Source organism: Symphodus melops (genome assembly GCF_947650265.1).
Source record: "Symphodus melops genome assembly, chromosome: 21".
NCBI lineage: Eukaryota > Metazoa > Chordata > Actinopteri > Labriformes > Labridae > Symphodus > Symphodus melops.
Genome location: NC_136711.1, coordinates 10889236 through 10909884, shown reverse-complemented (window position 1 = coordinate 10909884; position 20649 = coordinate 10889236). Strand labels below are relative to the sequence as shown.

General features: G+C 40.7%; 2 protein-coding genes across 2 annotated transcripts; one reads left to right on the top strand and one right to left on the bottom strand.

The window, feature by feature from the left end:
• Positions 1–4: 4 nt before the first annotated feature.
• pelo (pelota mRNA surveillance and ribosome rescue factor) lies at positions 5–5495 on the bottom strand. The gene is made up of 13 exons (XM_079333547.1): positions 5289–5495; positions 4792–4884; positions 3752–3902; positions 3401–3491; positions 2645–2808; positions 2454–2514; positions 2045–2206; positions 1911–1957; positions 1761–1834; positions 1611–1682; positions 1366–1440; positions 1241–1272; positions 5–419 (listed from the first exon to the last, which is right to left on the bottom strand). Exons 1-13 carry the CDS (start codon positions 5327–5329, stop codon positions 328–330), a joined length of 1155 nt encoding a protein of 384 aa, XP_079189673.1. The 5' UTR covers positions 5330–5495; the 3' UTR covers positions 5–327.
• Positions 5496–5854: 359 nt separating this feature from the next.
• On the top strand, positions 5855–12703 carry ppp1cab (protein phosphatase 1, catalytic subunit, alpha isozyme b). The gene is made up of 7 exons (XM_079333550.1): positions 5855–6266; positions 7255–7386; positions 8051–8281; positions 9192–9296; positions 10374–10597; positions 10962–11096; positions 11864–12703. The coding sequence occupies exons 1-7, from the start codon at positions 6212–6214 to the stop codon at positions 11951–11953; spliced, it is 972 nt and encodes a 323-aa protein (XP_079189676.1). The 5' UTR covers positions 5855–6211; the 3' UTR covers positions 11954–12703.
• Positions 12704–20649: the final 7946 nt, after the last annotated feature.

Below are 20649 nucleotides of genomic sequence, written 5' to 3'. Positions count from 1 at the left end.
TTGCTGATGAAAAATTGAGTATTTTATTGCTTAATAAGAGCCACTGTAATTACTGTTTTCCTTTGGACTTGGCAACAAATGTTACATTTCTGTTTATTGGCATTCTCATGAACTTCACTCACCTTCAAACCAAAAGCAACAAAAACGGCATCAAATTATTTGAATCTATGGTCACACAAGGTGGTGTAGATGACACAAGTTGCTGCAGAGGTGGAGTATGTAGACAGGAACACAGCAGCTTTATTGTTAATCAACACTCTGTCGTTAGGAATTCCTGTGTCATCGCTGGACCGCCTTCCTCTCCTCTTTCTGCTACATATCTGCCAATTAGTCATCGTCCGAGCTGCTGTCCTCGGGCTCTGATAGGTCAGCAATGGGAAACCGCAAGATGGCAGCAACTCCGCTCAGCTGGGTCAGTTCTGAGGACACAGTTCAAGAATAAATCATAAGGTGACGGTACAAAGACAAAGTTTGTTATCAATAAACAGAAAGCTAATGTTCGGTGAAAGTCCTCGGTTTATTGGTGTCAATTCTGTGTGCTGAATGACACTAATAAATTCCTCCTGCAGTCAGTCATTAAACATTTACAGCTTCACTCTGATAATACAATGTTGTTATTCAACTCACACGTTCAGCAGAATTATGTAATTCACTGTACAGAAAAAAAGGACGTTTAACAGGAAGCAGAGGGAGTTTTCAAAAACATTTAGTCAAGGAGAAAGCTTTTCAGAGCTATACTCGCCAAGCAATTTATTTTATTCTGCTGAACGACAGTTGGGGGCAGTAATGTGCTAAGAGAAGAAACAATCAGTAAAGACAGATCCTGAGGATGAAAAATAAAAGTTGGGTTTTGTATTTTATATATTAGCAGTTCTTTTTTTTCAGGATCAAAATACAATCAACATCTTTGTTATTCCTTGGATTAAAAAAACCAACAAAAAATAAATAAATAACCCGAAGAAGACCTCTCATTGAAACGTTGTGATTAATTACAACTTTAGCGAACCTCTCTCTTTTTTTAGTTTGCTGATTTTGCACTGCCCTGCAGCTACGTGAACGTATAACAACCTCCTTTTTCTCTCATTCCTCGGAGTAACCTTTAATGCAGCTATTAAAAAAAAACGACAACTCCACATGATAGAATAGAAAGTGATATCATAACACAACAGTCATTGGAGTGTCTTTAATGAACTAGCTTGACAATTTCGTCATATATGAGCAATAGTTAAATCAAACTTACGTTCACCAGACACATGCAGGCTTGAGAATATTCTGTAAGAAGAAAAACAAAAAAAGAGAAAACATATCAGGCGTTTATTTGATAAAGGATTTTCCTCCAGTCTGCCTTTAACAAACACTCGGTACCTGACATTGCCGCCATTGTCTCTCACGTTGTCCACCAATCGAACATAACGGCTTCTTACGGGAACTTCTTGATGTCTGAAAGAACGCAGGCAAACCCTCAAAACGTGTGTGAAGATGGGGATGTATCTTTTCAAATGTGTTGCGGGAATAGATCAGGTATAAGGTGAAGAGCTAACTGTGTCATTCCTGTGTGATTCAGTCGACGTGTATGTGTGTTTTAAAGAGCAAACAGCCTCAGCGTGTACCTGAAAAGCTTGTCACTTATCAACAAGGTGTCGATGGCGAGGGCGTCAGCGGCTCTCTCCACATGTGCCAGTCTGCGGGGATGAAATATTACGATGAGAAATCAGTGGTAGCTGCTTAATTTGCCTTTTTGCGTCCATCATCTCTCTCACCCGTAAAAGGCTCTGTCAGGCTCATGCTGCAGCATCTTATAGAAATCCTCCAGGGCTTTCACCTCTCCTGATGCCTGAACATGAACATCTGTCAGTCACATTGTTTTTTTTGGTTTGAAAGCTTAAAAGAGTGATGAGCTGCACAGTCACCTTGGTATCAGAAAGCCTACTCGTCACAGTGGGATCGGAGAGGATTTCTGCAAAAACAACAAGCGATTCGACTAAATATTCGCCTTCTGATTTCGTCACGTTTACTTATTCTCAGAGGCAACAGCAGCTCGTACCTTTGAGAGAGTACTTGTGACCTGATGACGAGTGGACCAGCATGAATTTGGGTCGATTCTCCAGCAGTATCTTGTTGTCCTGTCGCACCGCCTCTTTGAAGAGGTAGGTCATGAACTGGTCTCGCACAAATCCTGGACTGGCTACCAGGAAGCACTTCACCACTGCAAGAAGGAGGAGAGGAGGGGAAAAAAATGTTTATGAGAGTAATTGTATTATTTGAATGTCTGTTTAAACACAAATAAAAAGAAGGAACAAGCAAAGACGGTATCATAAAAATGACAAGTTTGAGCATTGACAGGAAAAACCAATAAAAAAAAGTGAGCGAGCATGTGCCTGAGAAACAGGAACAAAGTGCATGTAGGAGCAGGTGTTAGTGTCAATGTGTCAACGTCTAAACATTCGTCCTACCATCAAAATTGATGTGGCGAAGAATTGCCTGCATCACGGCCTCATAGAACCGCTCCAGTGCCTGCAAACAGAAGCGACGGATACTTTGAGGCAACAGGACAAATAAACAGTTCTACCAAATAAAAAGCACACTTGTTCCCCCCCCATCTGTGAGCTCACAACTTCCAAGCAGTTACAAAGAGCTCTCCCACCTTCTCGTGCTGTGTGCAGCTCCCCCGCCTCTTGCGGGGAATGGTGAGCTCCACCTTTGCTCGGAGCAGCGTCATAGCGGGGGTCACCAGCACCAGGTTGGCCAGACCTTCCTGCATCACCACAGCTGCTACGTCCGCCTTCTGGGTCGCATCACACGCCTGCTCTGAAGGGCAACAAATTATACATGTGTTCATTCTAAAGATTTCATCTCAATATTCGTTTTTTTTGGAAAGTCATCAGTACTTATTCCCTGTAGTTGCAACAAATTAACAAAACCACTTCATACTGAAGCAGCAATGACTCAGTGGACCTTCACTCCTTCAAAACATGAACCCATCTGTCAGTTATTCCCTTGTTTTTTTTTCTTGTTTCTCTCTATTCTGTTCCCATGGCAACCCTTCCTCTCTTTTGGCACTGTAAATAAATGAACAACAGAGGACAGAGATTTTTGCATGGAAAAGACAGCCAGCTAAATGTCATCCTGTCAGTCAGGCAACGCGGTGCTAATCAGCTCTTAAAATATACGTCTGATTCATGATTGATGGGGTCTGGAGCAAGTGGAAAAGGCTTGGTAGTCTGAAGTTACAACAGGAAGACTAGAGCTGACAGAAAAGGAGTAAAACACAATCAACAGCAGCCAACGTCCAATAACAATAAAAACAAGTTATTAAAGTGTGTAGAAGGAAATGGTAGCGATGAAAGACAAACTTACGGAAGCAAAGATTACTGAGTTGAAATGTTTTTAAAGAGCTTACCAATTCTGTCCAGCACGACGCTGTCCCAGCACTTTTTAGCGAGAGTGAACTTCCTGTTGAGCTCAAGCTCAATAGTATGGTAGGCCCCCATCTAAAGAGCGAAGGGAAGATCATCATCACAACAACTTCTATCATTTAAGAGCTAACAGAGAGACAAACTGTATTTCATAAGTGGGTAATGACAAAATAAAAGAACAACACGTACATGGTATCAGACAAGGATTCATGTGTAGTGCTCTCTAAATGAACTTAATAGTCTATTTTCAATCCCAAAATCCTTTTTTCAATCTCATGTAATATATCTCAGGAGATGAGAGGACTACAAATTCAGGTTTGAAAGAAATGTCAGACCTTGACATACTGGTTCTCCTCTAGGTTAGTGCCCTTTACTCTCAGCTGGCAGGCCTGAGAGTCAAAGTCGATGGTCTCCACACATAAAGTCAGCGTCGTCCGAACTCTGGAGCTGCCCACACTTCCAGTCTGGGACTCTGTCTGCACCTTCCTGTGGGAACATAGGGCATTACTCTAATTCACTGTGAATAGTCCTCTGTGGGTTTTTAAGACCAAAAAGTAGGGGTATACTGATCCGATATTGATATTGGATATTGGTCTGATATCAGCTGAAAATAATCTGATAATCAGACCATTCTCTGCTCAAGCTATCCTATCCATAGGTGGCTCTGGTTCACAATCCAACAAAGTATGTGTTGACTTTTATTCTCTGTTTGAGTAACATCACTTGATCAAGCCTCTTCGAACATTCCACACTACAAAATAATTAAAAATTAGTATGTATGATTTGTGCTGCTATTGGATCAAGATCAGTATCGGCCAATACTCAAGGCTGCAATATCGGTATCGTATCGGAAGTACCTACCAAAAAGTAAGTCATGAAGAGTGACAGAAAAATACAAAGTAAGCACATCATTTGCAAACACAGATTGGTTCCAGTAAACTATATGTTTAAATAGACATACTGGAGGCAACATATACATTTGAACTACTGCTAAAGTAAGTGTGTAGGAAACAGAGTGTGTGTACCCCTTAATGGTCGTGTCGTGTGTGTGTGTGTGTGTGTGTGTGTGTGAATAAAGCTGCCTGTTGTACTGGTCCATTTCAAATCTAGACAGTTACGACACAGTCAACTTGTTTCAAATGTAAACTGCAGTTTTAACAAAGTTGGATGACACCTAAACTTTTAAAAGCTTTAGCATAAAACCAAAACACGTGCCTAGAATGACAGATTCCAATCCTTTTAATTTATGGGAAAATTAAAAACAGGTGAAGATGCTATATCACTAAAATGTGCAATGCTTATAGATAACAGATGAGTTGATAGTTGGCTGTGCACAACAGGGCTCATGGTGCATGTAAAAGAAAGCATTGTTTACCTGATAGTGGAGGCTCTGAGACTGTCCCCCACTTGCAGCAGGTTGTAGGTGTGCCACATGTCCTCTGCCTCCTCTGGCATCAGAGTCACCTGACTGAAGAGGTGCATGAACATGAACAGACTGGCTTTTGTTTATGTACGTCATAATGAGGTGTGGTGCACATTCAGATCTGATGAAATACAATCGGCATTAAAAACATAGTTCACAATAAGGCAGCTTATGATTAGTCATTAAAAGCCAAACAGTCTGTGTGATTCAATCTTAAAATATACAGCTGTATTGAGAGCTCTATGTCAATACTGTAGCTATTTGTGGGTGTCTTTATTTCGGTTTCCTAATACATTGCAAAAGGTATTATAACTAACCCAACACTCCCGATTCTCAGTCGGTACAGGTGAATGTAAATTAAGTCATTTACAAAGACTTAGTTGACACATGTACTGTCAGCTGCTTGCTAGCATGCTGGTTAGCCTGTTGACATGCTAACAGTCACTCACCCGGCGTTATCTTTTTCAATGTCTTTATGGAGCAACTTCATGGTCGGATGGTTGTCTTATATATATATACAAAAAAATAATATTATTCGAATATAGTTGACAGTTTAACGTCCATCCAAATGACGTTCATGTTTAACTTTTAGTATGTTAGCAGAGTAGCTAGCTAAGTCATCTCTTAACTTCACAATGAATCACTCGCTGCGGGTTGGTTGCCAGGCGCTGGGACATGACGTCATGCCAAGATACGTCATCAATTCTTCCCATCTTGGTCACTTCCGTGGGTGTCGCTGGCGCTGTACTGCGCAAGCAATAAAGAGCAAAAAAGAAGAGCCACGACTTGAGCTAAGTCAGACAAAAGTCGGCCTAGCTTGCATTGTTTGTTAAATTTTACATTAAAGGCAAGAAAAGCGTGACATAAATACAAAAAAATAACAGTTGTTTGTACGCTGTGGTTTAACGTAAGTAAATGCTAACCGACATTGAAAAGGGCCAATCGGCGAGAGTTTCGGCCTTGAAAAAACCCGCCCCTTTCCAAAATTGACGAATCGAGCGCAGGAACAGCCAGACCTCTTCCGTTCAACCTCGCTTTGAGCTAACGCTCGTCTAGCTTTTTTTGTGTCGATGGCATGGTGCTAGTAGCTACGGCGTAAAACACCGAAGTCACGAGAAAATACAACTTCTTAAACGGAATTCGACATTTTTAATTCAAACAATTTATTTAATTCGATTTTTTTATTACATGACAGCCAAAAAATCTTTAATATTTAAACACCGAGCCTCATTTTCCGAGGTTACCATTTCTGCCCCAAGGTTAGCAAGCTAGCGGGCTAACGGTAGCCGATTAACGCTAACGGTGACTCGCTTTCTGATCATATTTACTACATATTCGTAAAAAAGGGCATTGCGCATAATAGAGGAATAGCATGGCAGAAGCCGACAAGTTGAACATCGACTCTATTATACAACGTCTGCTGGAAGGTAAGTCAGTATTTCACCGAGGTAGCCATTTTAGCTGCGAGAAGCTAGACAACGATAGCCTCCTCTGCTATGCTAACCAGCTTAGTTCATCTCTTGTTTGTTTCCAGTGAAACACTTCTGACCGCCAGTAATGTGTGGACACATCTCCATCAGATGGACATTTTATTTAAACTCTTCGGTTTATTACAATACTAAACTGTTCAACATGTAGCCAGGTTTCAGTCCACCCGGAAAAACGTCCGCACTCAGACGTTATTCAAAGTGAAACGCTAAGGATTTATCATTTTTAAAAACCCTACAAAATTATTTCTTAATGAATTTGAATTGTTTGTTGAGCTACAAGTGTCAAATTAGAGTTACCGCGCGAGACAAACGTGTTTGTGTACTAAGGTCAAGTCAATGTTTGGTCAACATTTATCTTATTAAATCTTTAAGTTTACATGGTTTTGTTTTACGTTTGCAAGACACTCCAGGATATAAGAGAAAATTCATTAAATATTAGAGAGCAAAGTTAAGACCAGGGTGTTTAACCCAAACGAATCTGAGTCGATACAATTTTCACTATTTATTGGATAACTCTTAAGTTAATGTTAACATGTATCTCCATTAAAAGTGGAAGAAGAGTCTTTGGTAAATATATAGATACTTTATTGATCCAGAGTAATTGTAAACAAGCGAGCGTTATGTGTTTTCTTTATTTTATTTTACTCCTGTTCGTTTTCCAGAAGACATTTTTGCAAGGGCATCGTTTTGTTTTATTTTCTTCTGCTACTGTGTCCACACGAGAAACAAATTTCACATCTGGACTGACTGTGCAAACCCATATGATAAATGTATTATTTTGAACATTAATCTTTACACAATTATGAACGGCAGTGTTTTCCCATTTCAACTCGACAACATTGCAGTATTGCTGAGTGAGTCTCTTGTGTTAAATGATTTGTTTTATACTGCTCTCTCATTCTTGCTCCACTTTTTATCCTTACAGTGAAAGGCTCCAGACCTGGCAAAAATGTTCAGCTGACAGAGAATGAAATCCGTGGCCTCTGCCTCAAATCCCGAGAGATCTTCCTCAGCCAGCCAATCCTGCTCGAACTTGAGGCGCCCCTCAAGATTTGTGGTAAGGATTACTTTGTGTTCTTTTGAGTTGGGGGAATTTGCATGTGAGGTCACACAGCATTTACAAACACTCTTAGCTGGCCGTTAAAGCTATTATGATAATGCTCAAATTCACATTATCCATCCATTACTTTTTATTACTGTGGTCAACAATATTGTGGAGCGATCTCATTTGAAAGATACTGTGGTTAAATCTTGAGGATAGAAAGCAGTCCATGGCTGTGACCTTGTCACATAATAACAGAGCCATAGGGATACTGATAATATTGGCTCTCCACTGCAGTGCTGTTTTGCACTTGAAGTCTCCCTGGAGTTGCCCTCCTGTGTCATTCTGCTGATGCTTCTTAATGAGGAGCGAAACCTTAAAGGAGCAGTCTACATATTTCAGTAACTGGCTATATTTTCTCTGTGAAGTGAATCATCAGCATCTTCACATTTCATTCCGTCTCGTCTAGTCACTTATTTATCTCAGTCTCAAAAACACACAAGTCAAGCACAGTGATAACAGTGTTTATATGTGGAAGTCCGGTAATGGTAAAAAATGTTGTCAATTTACAAGGCGCCAAGTGTTGTTGTACCTCTATCAAAGTCACTAAGCTTTTGTTTTGTGCATACACACAGCATTATTATCACATGGTTAACCAACACACTGCTCTGTTCACCAGGTGATGTTCATGGGCAATACTATGATCTGCTGAGGCTGTTTGAATATGGGGGCTTCCCACCAGAGAGCAACTACCTGTTCCTGGGGGACTATGTAGACAGAGGCAAGCAGTCCCTGGAGACCATCTGCCTGTTGCTGGCCTACAAGATCAAATACCCAGAAAACTTCTTTCTGCTGAGAGGAAACCACGAGTGCGCCTCCATTAACAGAATATATGGATTCTATGACGAGTGTAAGTCGTGCACCAAGCTTAACAATGCATGCATTAATGTAACCTGTTGTCAACAGTTTCCAGATGTTTTCTAAAAACGTATTCACAAGTCTGCAGGCTTTTTTTTAAGCAATCCAAGTTTGTTCCCAAACGTTCTTCCTTGGAGCTTTCCCGGCTTGTATCTATGAAATAAGCTGAGCCAACCTTCTTTGTTTTTAACCAAACTATCTTTTTATAAACTATACAGTGTGTACTGTCTTGATTTTAGTTAAGTACAAATCTAATGTTGATGATCATGCAGCAGATAACCCCCCCCCCCTTCTTTAGTCTTTACTAAAATGGTTTTAGGATTTGTTATCTTACGATGAATGTTTTCTTGTTTCCTCTTTTCTTGTTGTCTCAATATGTTTCAGACATTTTTTTTTTTTACGGAAACACTTGTCTGTTGTAACACTTTTCCTAACCACAAGTTCTTTTATCTCTGTCTAAAGGGTTACAAGAGAAAGCTGTCATAAACATTAAGATTTACCGTCATGCTCGAGATCGCCTCCCCTTTTAAAGTGTCAGCAGTTAATGTTGGTTGACATTGTTTTCCCATCAAACGTCAACATGAGCGTAGCTTTATACTGGGTACTCGTGTAGTATATACTCAGAAGAACAGTCATTATATTTAGTCAATCAGAGTTTCTGACCTGACTGGGAAAGTTGACTTGTAAGCAGTAACAAAAGCTGCAACATGGTTAACTGCTCTGACTGGGCGTGGGGCTGAGGAGTGTGACCAGGCAGCAGTGATTAATCACATGCTGTTCCCTTCTATTCACAGTCAGGATTATGTAAAATGTTGCTAATGTGATGCAATGGCTACAGCTGCTGAGGCTTTATTGCTCTGAAGATAAGATTGTGACAAAGTGCCTGCCGTTTGCTCCCACAGGTAAGAGGCGATACAACATTAAGCTTTGGAAGACCTTCACCGACTGCTTCAACTGTTTGCCTGTCGCAGCCATTGTTGATGAGAAGATCTTCTGTTGCCATGGAGGTATCCTCATCAAACAGTTCATTTGGCGCACACACAAACTCGCCCCTGCACTGTTGTTACTGTCAACATCATGGTCAAAGGCCTGCACCGCTGTGTGGGAGCGTACCGTCTTCTTTGACTACACACGCACATTCTCGTCCAGCTATCAGGGCTGCTCTGTATTTTTAGTTTCTTTTTACACTTGCTATCAAGTAGCAAACATGAAGTAACACTTCTCTCACTGTGCTAAAGATTAAAAACACTCGGCTGTGTGTACAATATCAAAAAAAAGAAATGGGCCCTCGGCCTCAGACAGCGTGACACCAGCACAGCCACTCAAGGCTATCTCATGTTTGTGAAAGCGACGACACAAGATATGTAAACAGGCGCTGATAATCACGAGGGCAAACTCAGCCTCACTCACGAAAGCAAAATGGTATAATGCAAAAGGAAATGTGTCGAGTGTTTCAGCTGTTCACCAAGTTGGAGTTTAAGTCCCACTCTTTAATTTGATCACTGAAGGGCTTCACGCACTCGCAAGGAGATTATTAAACCTCAACAACGTTCAGACACATCCCAGAAAATCACGTGAGGTTTAAGATGACTCGTCTTTTTGAGCAATTCGAGATCATCCTAAAGATCTTGATAATCCTGTAAGACTGTTACAGCAACTGCAGGGCTTTCACTGTCGCCGTTAAAAATGCTGTCTTAGATTTTCTGCCAATGGAAAGATCAAATTGTCAGTGAAATAAAGATCTATGTGCAGCCATGTTTTCCCACTCCGTTTACAAACATTACAGAGGTGTGTCAACAGCAAATGTCTTTATTCAAAATATCATGATGCAGAAATGCACACTGGGTAATTAAAGTCAGCGCCTCAGTGTTTTATTGATATATTGGTTGGTTTATAGGACTCAGCCTGTATTCTAGGTGAAACAAAATGGGTATCCATGTCCACTCTACATCAAGTATTTAAATCATTGTGTGGAAAAACAAACAGAGCGACTTAAAGAGGAAGTAAAAGAATAGATCATAATGTGGAGCACCTACCTTCCTGTTGACTCTTTGCTGACATTTCTCTGTTCTTGCCCTCTGCAGGCCTCTCCCCAGACCTCCAGTCCATGGAGCAGGTGAGAAGGGTCATGCGTCCCACTGATGTGCCTGACCAGGGCCTCCTCTGTGACCTGCTGTGGGCCGACCCGGACAAAGACGTATTGGGCTGGGGCGAGAACGACCGCGGCGTGTCCTTCACTTTTGGCGCAGACGTGGTCACGAAGTTCCTACACAAACACGACATGGACCTCATTTGTCGGGCCCATCAGGTGAGTACATGACCTCTTGCCTCAAAAGATGTGTAGGCAGCAGGAATGAAAAGCATAAGAGATGAGTAAATTAAAGGTATGCCATCCGATGGTTTTGAGGCCTTCTTCCGTAAATCCAACTTCTTTTTTTAGTGACGAGGTTCGTGCTGTTATCAGAAAAGGTCAGGGAACAGCTGATTAATGTGGATAGTCCCAGGAGCCTCCAGCATCAGAGGCAGACCGAGCTGTGTAGTAAAAAATAATTTGAACTGTTGGAACACCTCATCATATAGATTCATTGTTTGCATATAGAAAACATGTTCTTTTTTTCCCCTTTCTCCCACGTCTTATAAACAGTCATTTAACTTGGTGCTATCTGTTTCAGGTGGTTGAGGACGGATATGAGTTCTTTGCAAAGAGGCAGCTGGTGACGCTGTTCTCTGCCCCAAACTACTGCGGCGAGTTCGACAACGCCGGTGCCATGATGAGTGTAGACGAGACCTTGATGTGCTCATTCCAGGTGAGACCGATCAGACCTCTTGGGGGAACTCAGATGTTGATGAAGCTGGCCTCGCAGAACCAACATTTTGAAATGAAAACAGAGACCTTCATGCCTAAAAACCCCATCAGTTAGTCTCCTTGTACTCCTGGACACCTCAACTTAAGTAAAAGTTAATAAGTTGTGATACTTTTTACAGTGTCTACAATATGAAATATGACATTTTTAGTTTTTAACTGTATTAGTATTTTATCAACATCTGAATAATATTCCTGTCACTCAGTGTGCTCACATGCACAGTTAAACTGACCTGTAGTTAAAGCCCGATAAGGCCATTTGATACCATGGAAGTGTGTCTTGACTCCTGGACAGGAGGTGGCAGTATGTCTCCTTTCAGCTAGCTGCTATTGGACCTTCTTCTTGGTGACCATGACAACAAGTTTGTAAACTTGAGTGTAAAACGATGACAAAATGGAATTTTGTTTGCTTTTGGCACAAATAGGATGCTCGCCATGCCTCGAGCTTGCAGTGATATCTGAAGGCAGACAACAGTAGATCTTCTGCTGTGTTTCACATGGATTTGATTTCTGGGTCAAAGTCCAGAGTGGGCATGTTCAGAACACGGAGGCTTGTTGGAGTAAATTGAGGCCCAATTACAATATCTTGGTGTGTTCGTTTATCTCGGAGAAGTAAGACGTGCATGTTTTCATGCACCTAAAGAGTCCAGTTCATCAAGTTTTTGTAAACTTTGTGTAAATGCACTCATTGTTGTCTTTTTGTCTTCGCAGATTCTGAAACCTGCAGATAAGAAGCTGTTCTATGGTGCAGGGGTGGGCTCCGGTCGCCCTGTCACTCCCCCAAGGAAAGCTAAGAAATGACACCCGTAGATTGCCCTCGAACTCCGACCCATCCCTCCTGCCCTCTCTACCTCTCTTCTCCTTTCTTTCACCAAACAGCCAGAAATCAAACCTATACCCAGGGCTTTTTTCCTTTTTTATCTGTACTTCTTAAAACATTTAATGTTACGAATTGTCTGAGTGAATGCGTGGGTGGATGCGTGCGTGCGTTCAAAAATGACGAACGCGTCTCATCTACGGGTGAGCATTAAAATCACGTGTGCACGTTTTCATTTTGTGTGAGAGTATTAGAGATTTATACTTTCCCCTCTCTCTTACCACTCTTCCCGTGGAAAGGTCGAAACCACAGTGTCTGTCTGTACAGTAATTTTGACTGAAAAGCAAGGTGTCGTGACAGTGGGAGATGCTGTATTGATGAATTTGGAAGCAAACCCCGGCCAGCGGGTCATGTATGTGTACGTGTGGAGAGGGGAAGTATTTTGTTTTCCCTGTCCTCTGTACTGTAAAATCTCAAACACAAGTGTGTGCATGTGTGTGCGTTTGCGCTTGGGGTGTTTTGCCTCAGGGTGGCGTATCCTTACACAGGAGCACTTGCCTACCCACTCACATGCACACACTTATGCGTATGACTCTTCAGATTCATATGAGCCAGAGCTGTAAAAAACCCCTACAGTTTAGGTTTGTACAGATTTGATTACTTGAAAGAGATTTTTTGTGAATTCGTTTTGTAGTCTTTCATCAAGTTGACCAATAAAGCGAGAATCTGAGCTACGAAGTCTCTTGGGTATTTTTTGTCTGCTAATGAATAATAATGACATGTTCAAAGGTAAACAGGTTTTGAATCTTTTTTTAATTGACTCATTTGTCTGTAATGTTAAAAACAATTGGTGTGAAGCTCTCACACTTGTACACACAAGTTCTTACAGAGTTGACAAACTTCTGTCAAATACTCAAACTGTATTGCTGGTTTATTGTCATACTGGACTGAAAACAACCCATCCATTGACTTATTAAATCATTTGTTTTTAGTACAGTAATTAGTATTTTTAACATGATTTATACTGGTTTTTGATTTCCTGCATGAGACATTTTGAAGGCTCACTTACAGTTATAACTCAAATACTATGTCCCTTGTCCATGTTGTCTTTATTCTTGTTTATTCTTTGACTGCTCGGTGGTCCGTGATTTCATATCACTAAATGAGCATTTAACTCAAACACTTTTAAAAGTGTCGCAGTAAAAATATCTAACCAAGAATCCAAAGGAATATTTGTCAAGACTGTTTCTATAATCACCAGTTCAGTCTGAAGTCAACCAAACATTAATGAACTGAAAGATATATACATTGATTTACCTTTCATTCACGCATGATCCATGTGCTTCCCAAATCCATGCCACTTTAGCTGCAGTTAATGTCTTTGAATGTCAATATATGCAGTATATGTTCAGCCTTTGTCCACAGGGTGGTGCTGTTGAGCTCTTTTAACCATGAGGTCAGTGGAGTCGTGCAGTGACCATGAGTTAAAGACGAGGTTGGTCATTTCCGAAAACTCGCATGATCTTGAAAGTAGCATTCAAAAATGTGCTCTGTCTTCACCCACCCCATCCCCTCTGTGCTCCCTCAAAAGCCACGTTCTTCATTGACACACTACAGCCATTGCTCTCATGCTTTGAGTGTGGACCATATTTACAGGCTTATGCTGTGGGCTCGTGCATGCTTGGGGGTAGAGAACAAGCAGGGGGACAGGGAGGCATGATTGGTTCATAAAATTCATACTGAGTGCAGACATTGGTCAAAGTTTTTTGGAGTTTACAACCACTACAGATCACAGATTTTGTTCTTTCTTTTTCAGAGTACATTAAATATTCATTTCTGTCAGGACCTAAAGACAATTTCAACCATAATCTTAAAAAGTATATCTGGAGAAAATTACCTACTCTGCCTTTAAAATGAGGTGAAGGACCTGAAGTGAACAAAATGCTTATTTGACCTTACCAATAGTAAACATTTCTAATCTGCTTGATGTATACCTTAAACTAACACTGGCTGTTCACCTTCTAAATTGTTAATATTAATTATAGTTTCATATCACTTATTTTGGTATAAAATTGGTAAATACAAATGTCATGACTAATAGTCACGTTTATTTGCTGTTAAGTAGGCCAAGCTGTGTTGAAAACTGTGAACCTCTCTCTGACATTCCTCATTCTATATTTATCAGTTCGGGATCCTGTTTCTTTCTGAGGCATTTCTTTGGATCTATTGGCATTCATTCATCTTCCTGTCATCAGCCCCCTTCTTCAAGGCGCTTGGTCCATCATTGTGCCATCCTTTAAGGCAGGGTTCACATTAATAAAAAAGGAATAAACAGAAAAGGGGGATTAACTTTATTTTCCTATTTTAACATAACATATTTTTTTATAATAATTATTATCTCAATTAATTAATTGTGATGTAGAAAAAAGTACATGCAAGGTGTACATGAGGCAAAATATGTCAGCTGTGGTTATTCACTGCTAATGGTGTCTCAAAGTCACCCGTCATCTTATATTATCACTGACAGGATACGATTATGTTTCATAAAACATACTGGTTAGTGTTAAGATTTGAGCTGGAAGGTTTCTTGTTACAGATACTGTGAGAAAAGTAAAACTAAAGTAAAGTTAAAACAAAACAAAAAAATCAAAACTACATTTATAACATTCTGGGTCCGGTCCATTTTTTGTGGGTGTAACATACCTAAGTCATAGCAATCTTCCCAAGAATAGTGTCTTGGTTAGATAACAGTGCTCAAAATAGACAAGACACTGAAGATGTAGTAGAAGTTCATCTTTCAGATGATACCAAATACTGAACATCGTGGTTCATGCAGCTATTCTGCCCTGAAATACTTCACTGCTGAATTCATGTCTGAAGTCAAGGCGGTGCCTTCTACTGGAGACAGACTGCGATTTGCACCAGAATAATAACATAGTAGTTGTATATTGTAGCCCGTAATAGTTATGTTTTATGAAATATAATCCAATAAATGTATCTACACTCATGTAATGTGAATATATCTACACTGTACCAGTACATTTACTTTACGGCTCACAGTGGGACCTGTGGCGCTTCAGAGGTGACAGAGAAGTGCCCCCCATTTTAAGTATACTTTCTTTAAAAATATGGACTTAAGCCGAGATCAAATTAAGAAAGAGTAAAAAGAGACAAAAAAAAAAAACCTACACTCTTAAGGGAGCAAAATGTAAAGAATGGAGAACGTGTCATATCTTCCTGACTACATTAGGTTAGATGAACATCACATCAACATTCTCCTTGCTACTATCATCATTAAAGGCTCTATGTAAAGCCACTAAGATTTAATAATCATATGTAACTACATCTAATGTCAAACCAAACCCCCCAGTCCAACCTTTTGTCTGTAAAACGCTTGCTAACAAACACAGAGACATGCTAGCCAGCTAATGTAGCAAAAGGCCATGAAATTAGCTAGTTCATCCAAAGTCTTTGGTGCTGATCATGCCGGTTAAGTAGCCCACCTCCAATTTCCCAAACTGCCTCTGATGTTTTAAAGTAAACTATACCTGAGTCAATGCCAGCTGGCTTATCTTAGCTTAGTCTCTCATTAATGTTGTAGCCCTTTATAGTTGTACCATAGGTGTAAATGTGACAAAGTGAAAGTGCTGATGATAAAAATAATGAATTTGTAACCAGACTATTTTGAATGCCTTTTATATTTCCTGTTTATGGACTGATTGAAAGAAGCTGTGAGTCTCATCTGAATTGATCTGAGTCAGTTAAATCCATGTTTGAATCTTCCTTTTCCAACAAATTTGGAAGAAAAAAAAACCAAAACAGATCTGGCTTTGTAAATTACACTCCATCAGAAAAATGAATGCCACTTTTGATCAACAAGCTCACTTTCCTGTTGGCTCCCCTGAGGCTTATAGAGTACAGCCTGAAGTGTGAGGAATGGTGTGAACAACCGGGAACTCTTGGTTCCAGCATGACGCATGGATACTGATGAACCGTGCAGGTCGAATGTGCCCTTCAGCATCTTCACTTTTTTTTATTTCCCCAACAGATGAAAGTTGTCCGAAGAAGCTTGAACATTCAGCATTGTGAAATAAAAAAAGCTCTAAAGCTGCCGTGATGCCATTCTCAGCTGCACAGTGTCACTTGCTCTATTTATATCCTGTGAGGAATTCTGGATTCAGAGACTCAGCTGCCACTTCTATTATTACTATTAGCTAATGCTGTAACAAGTACTCCGCTAACTCAGATAATGTAGCTCCTTTATCCAGTTTCTTATTGCCTATGACTAATTATGTCCTCACTGTCAATACAACACCTATACTGTACTATTTAACTTTATGTTGAATTGGACGCCTCCTTTATTTTGCACGTGGGTATAGTTTAAAGTTAAAAGTGATGCCGTTGTAGTCTTGTTGGGTGTACTATTAAAAATGATGCGTTTATGTATCTGTATAACTTTACACGATGAGGATATTTTGCAAATAACAAAAATATCTTTATATGTGAATGATGTGTTACTGTATATCTCAAACCCTACAATTAGGATCATTTTAAACAAGACACATTTTTACAGGAAGAGGGCGTTAACATTTGCACAGCCTGTTTTTCAAAACTCACTCCTGAAGTAATTCTTCAGGCCTCCATCTTCACTTTCAAATGAATACATCCATGTGCACACTACAACATGCAGTTCATCCCGTTTACACACAAATCAAACCAAATTTACTTTACTTACAAGTATCAAACATACGTACCGCAATGTGTCCCTCGACTTTTTCGGTCAACTTCTCACACAGGTTTTGTTTGCAAATCACACATATTGTTAAAGCTGCAAATACACACATAGAAAGGATAACTTTTAACCCATATATAGCTTATTCATTACATTTCCTGTCTGAAAAGACTTGGGGGTTTTTTAAGACTGTGAATGAAAGTGTGTTTGGGTCTATTAGCATATTTGAAAAAAAGTTCCATAACGTCACTATGTCCTCCACAAACAGATGATACTGATCACCTATAGTAGGCAGCCAACAATGTGCAGAATTTGCTGTTTATGACAATAACCTTCTTGGCTCCAAGTCTATATGTGACAAATGTCGCCTTGTCCCTCTCACTTTGCTTGTGCCGTGCAAGTCAGCAGAGACAGACTTAGTTGCATAAGATAGCTGTGTGTACAGCTGCACCCCTGTGGTACTTAACACTTGTACAGAACTGGGAACACGGATAGAGTTCGCCAGTGAGGGAGAGAGGGCTTGATGGGTCGCAGCGGCACATGGTGATCCCTCAGCCTGGCATGAAGGCGTGGCATGTTAGCGCCACAGAGGGAGTTGGAGGTGATGGGTGTCCCAGCTCGTAGGGGTTTACGTTGTAGTAAGTCCCCGGCACCCACAGGCTACTGACACCTAGGTGATAGACAGAAGCGGAAGATGTAGGGGAGGGAGAAACCTTATCCTACTGGGATATTGAGTTAAATGTCACAGCTCTGCCCTGAGGGAGACACTGACAGGCTGACCCCTATCACAGCCCCCAAATCTCAGAGGTCAGAGTGGCTGCACAACAGCTGAGGCCTGAGAACGGCGAGCTGAAACAGAGATGGGGACACCGGTGGAACAGGAAAAGTATAAATGTTCAGGCAACATGTCTGAGAGGGAGGGAAAGTATGAGATGAATCTTAGTGCCTTTTTCTCTTTTCTTACACTTAGTTGACACCAGTGGGATACCAATGTAACCAAAGGAAATACAAATAAACTGAAATTACCTTAATCTCAATAAAGACTTTAATATTTTATTTGAAACATACATTAGTACATATAAATGCTCATATTAAATTAAGCATGGTAAATTAAAAAAATAAAAATAAATGTTAACATGCTGTTATTTGACGCTTTGGAAAAAAAAGTCTGCTTTCGAAAAGTCTTGAAATAAGTTAACTTGTTCAAAGTTCCTCTGTTCCACTGTGGAGAGCTTACTGTACCTTTTGGGAAAGAATGTGGCCCTCAGCGCAGAAGGCCACAGGGCCAGGTCAGTTGACGTTCCAGCACCTCATTGGAAACTTGGAAGGTGGCACACAAAAAAACTTCCTATTTTAGAAATTCTCTGAAGAGCGGCAGAAGGCTACGTGCTTTAAGAATCAGTTACAAGTGTACATACTGTCCTAATATCCAAGGTGTGGATCTATGAAATGTGTATGCATGTCTTAATGTACATTTAGACAGTACATTGTGTTTGAAGATTTAGTGATCATGTTGTATTTCACGTCAAAAACTGACCCATGAAATGTAGTGGCCCAATTAAAAATAGATAATTCAGTGGCCTTTTTTTCTTCATTATTGATGCACAGTTTACAGACAAGTTCATTTCAAATTCAGGGGAGTCCTTGTGGCAAACGAGGCTCTCTCTAGTAAGAGCCTCCATTAAAGCAATGATCCACCTGGCTGAGGTTTCCCTGCAAGTCAGTGAATCTGTTTTAGGCCTACTTGTGTTTTACCCTGACCCTTTTATGGTTAATGTTACTTCTACTGGAGCCTTAGATATTGATTACCACACATACATTAAAATCATGACATGACATGACAGTAAAAGTGTAATTCCTTTGTAGATGAATACCAAAGTGTAACATAAACTAACAGTCAGATTGAGCTTGATTGTAAAGTATCTGTTGAGTTAGAGTTCAACCTCTCCTCTCTGTCGAGGAACAGGTCACCTTGTGGCCATTCACACCACGATGCAAGCCGTGGAGGTCGTTGAGATCATCATGGTCAGTTGTGAAATCATCACCTGATCAAAGCAGTTTTCGATTAAAGATACACCAAGATGCATCAGAGATGTTGGAAATGAGCAGGAAGTGTTTGTCTGCTTTCAAAGATGTCTGCAGTCTAAAGATTTTACAAATGTTGAGGGTTTTGCAACAGCTATGCAGTTATTAGGATTGTTTTTAAATAATCAAATCGGTCATTTTATTCTGCTCTGCTTAGGATCCTTGTATAAGTCACCATGCTGCAGGTAAATATAGACTACTGTGTCTCATTGGTCTTTGTGACAAACAAGGATATCTGTTTGTTTTCATTCTTGCTCAATTTTCTGACGTTATGGTTTTTAATCTGCTGGTTGGATTTTGTCAGTGGCATTCAAATAAAAATCCACACAGTGAAACCTTCACACAGCATGACTCTCTAAATGACCCAGATGGCTCGCACTGACAGCAGTAAAAAACATTCCAGGAGTAGTTTGACCCAAAAATAAACTTTTGAGTATGTAACTTATTGCACAATAAACTCCCCTCACAGTAAAGCCAAAATGCTCTCTGAAACAAAATGCACTGTGACGCTGAACAACAACAAAATGCACAAATGAATAAATTGTAGTGTTAACGTGTCCTGTGGTTGTCAAAGATTGGTGAGCAGTGGTCACTGCAGTTCCTACAGGGACACCTGTCAGCATATTGATTAGCAACAACAACTTGAATTCCTGTTTGAATAAGGCCTGTGCACCACCCAGCAGCCTGTAAACTGCTTTTTACTGCTTTTCAAACAAACAATAAATCAACAGCCTATCCTAACGTTATCCTTCATACGTGACTGTCAAGCTAATTTCTCAATTTCACTTCACGATACTGATGTATTATTAGACGCAAGACATTTCCTGATAAATAGTGAACCCAATGTTTCCAGACAGATGAACCAATTACACTGAAAAAGACTTATTCAAGCTGACAAACCCAAACAAACCTGTCGTCTCTGTCTTATTGTGTACCCATGTGCCAACTAACACACTCAGTGCTTTCAGTTCGCCACAAGAGGCCATTGTGCCTCACTCAAGAGCATTTTGCTGCATGATCATCTTTCATGCATCGACTTAAGCCGCGCCGTATCTCTTTGCTGCCTTCCCTCCCTCATAAAAAAACAAGAAATAAAACTTGATCCTCGTCTATCTGCAGTTTTCCTCTGCTGTGGGATAGAGTGACAAGTTGGCTGGCCCCTTTGGAATTCCTGTCCAACAGTTCTTATTCCTCAACTAGACTATCACTGTCTTCTCTCTTTTATCATCCCGATGTCTTATTGAGCGTGCTTATCATCATGCCACGTGTCTCTGTTACTGTAAAAGTATATTGACTCTGCTGAACATGTGCATGCTGATGGCAGTGGATGATGTGGTGACGTTGCATATATTGTTGGGATGTCTGGTTTGAGAACTTCATGTGTGTCATAAATTCTAATGCTTCTTATTGTGCTGAATTATTCGTCCACCATGTCTCTTCTTCCGTCACTCGCTCTTCTCACTAGATCAGCCACCATCCTCAGCAGAAACCAGTTGAGCCGTCACTCAATGGGCCCCCTCCTCCTCCCCTCTGGATGATCTCCTGTCTCACTCTCTCACCTTCTCCCTTCGTCTTATTCCACTGACCATGCATGTTCCAAAAACAGATATCATTTTCATCCATGGTACACCCCCCCCCCCCCCCCATGTACCCCCCACTCCCCTGCATTAACTCTTTTCCTAATCCAATCCTCGCACCCAGTTTCTGTCCAAGTCCACCATCTCACCTCCCCATTGCTCCACCTCCAGCCCCACCCTTTGCCCCCCTCTAAACGCCATATCCTCCCATGCTGGAATTTGTAGGCGTGTGTCAAAAGGGTGTCCAATCCTGACCCCCTCGGTGGTATAAAACCCTGAGCGTGCG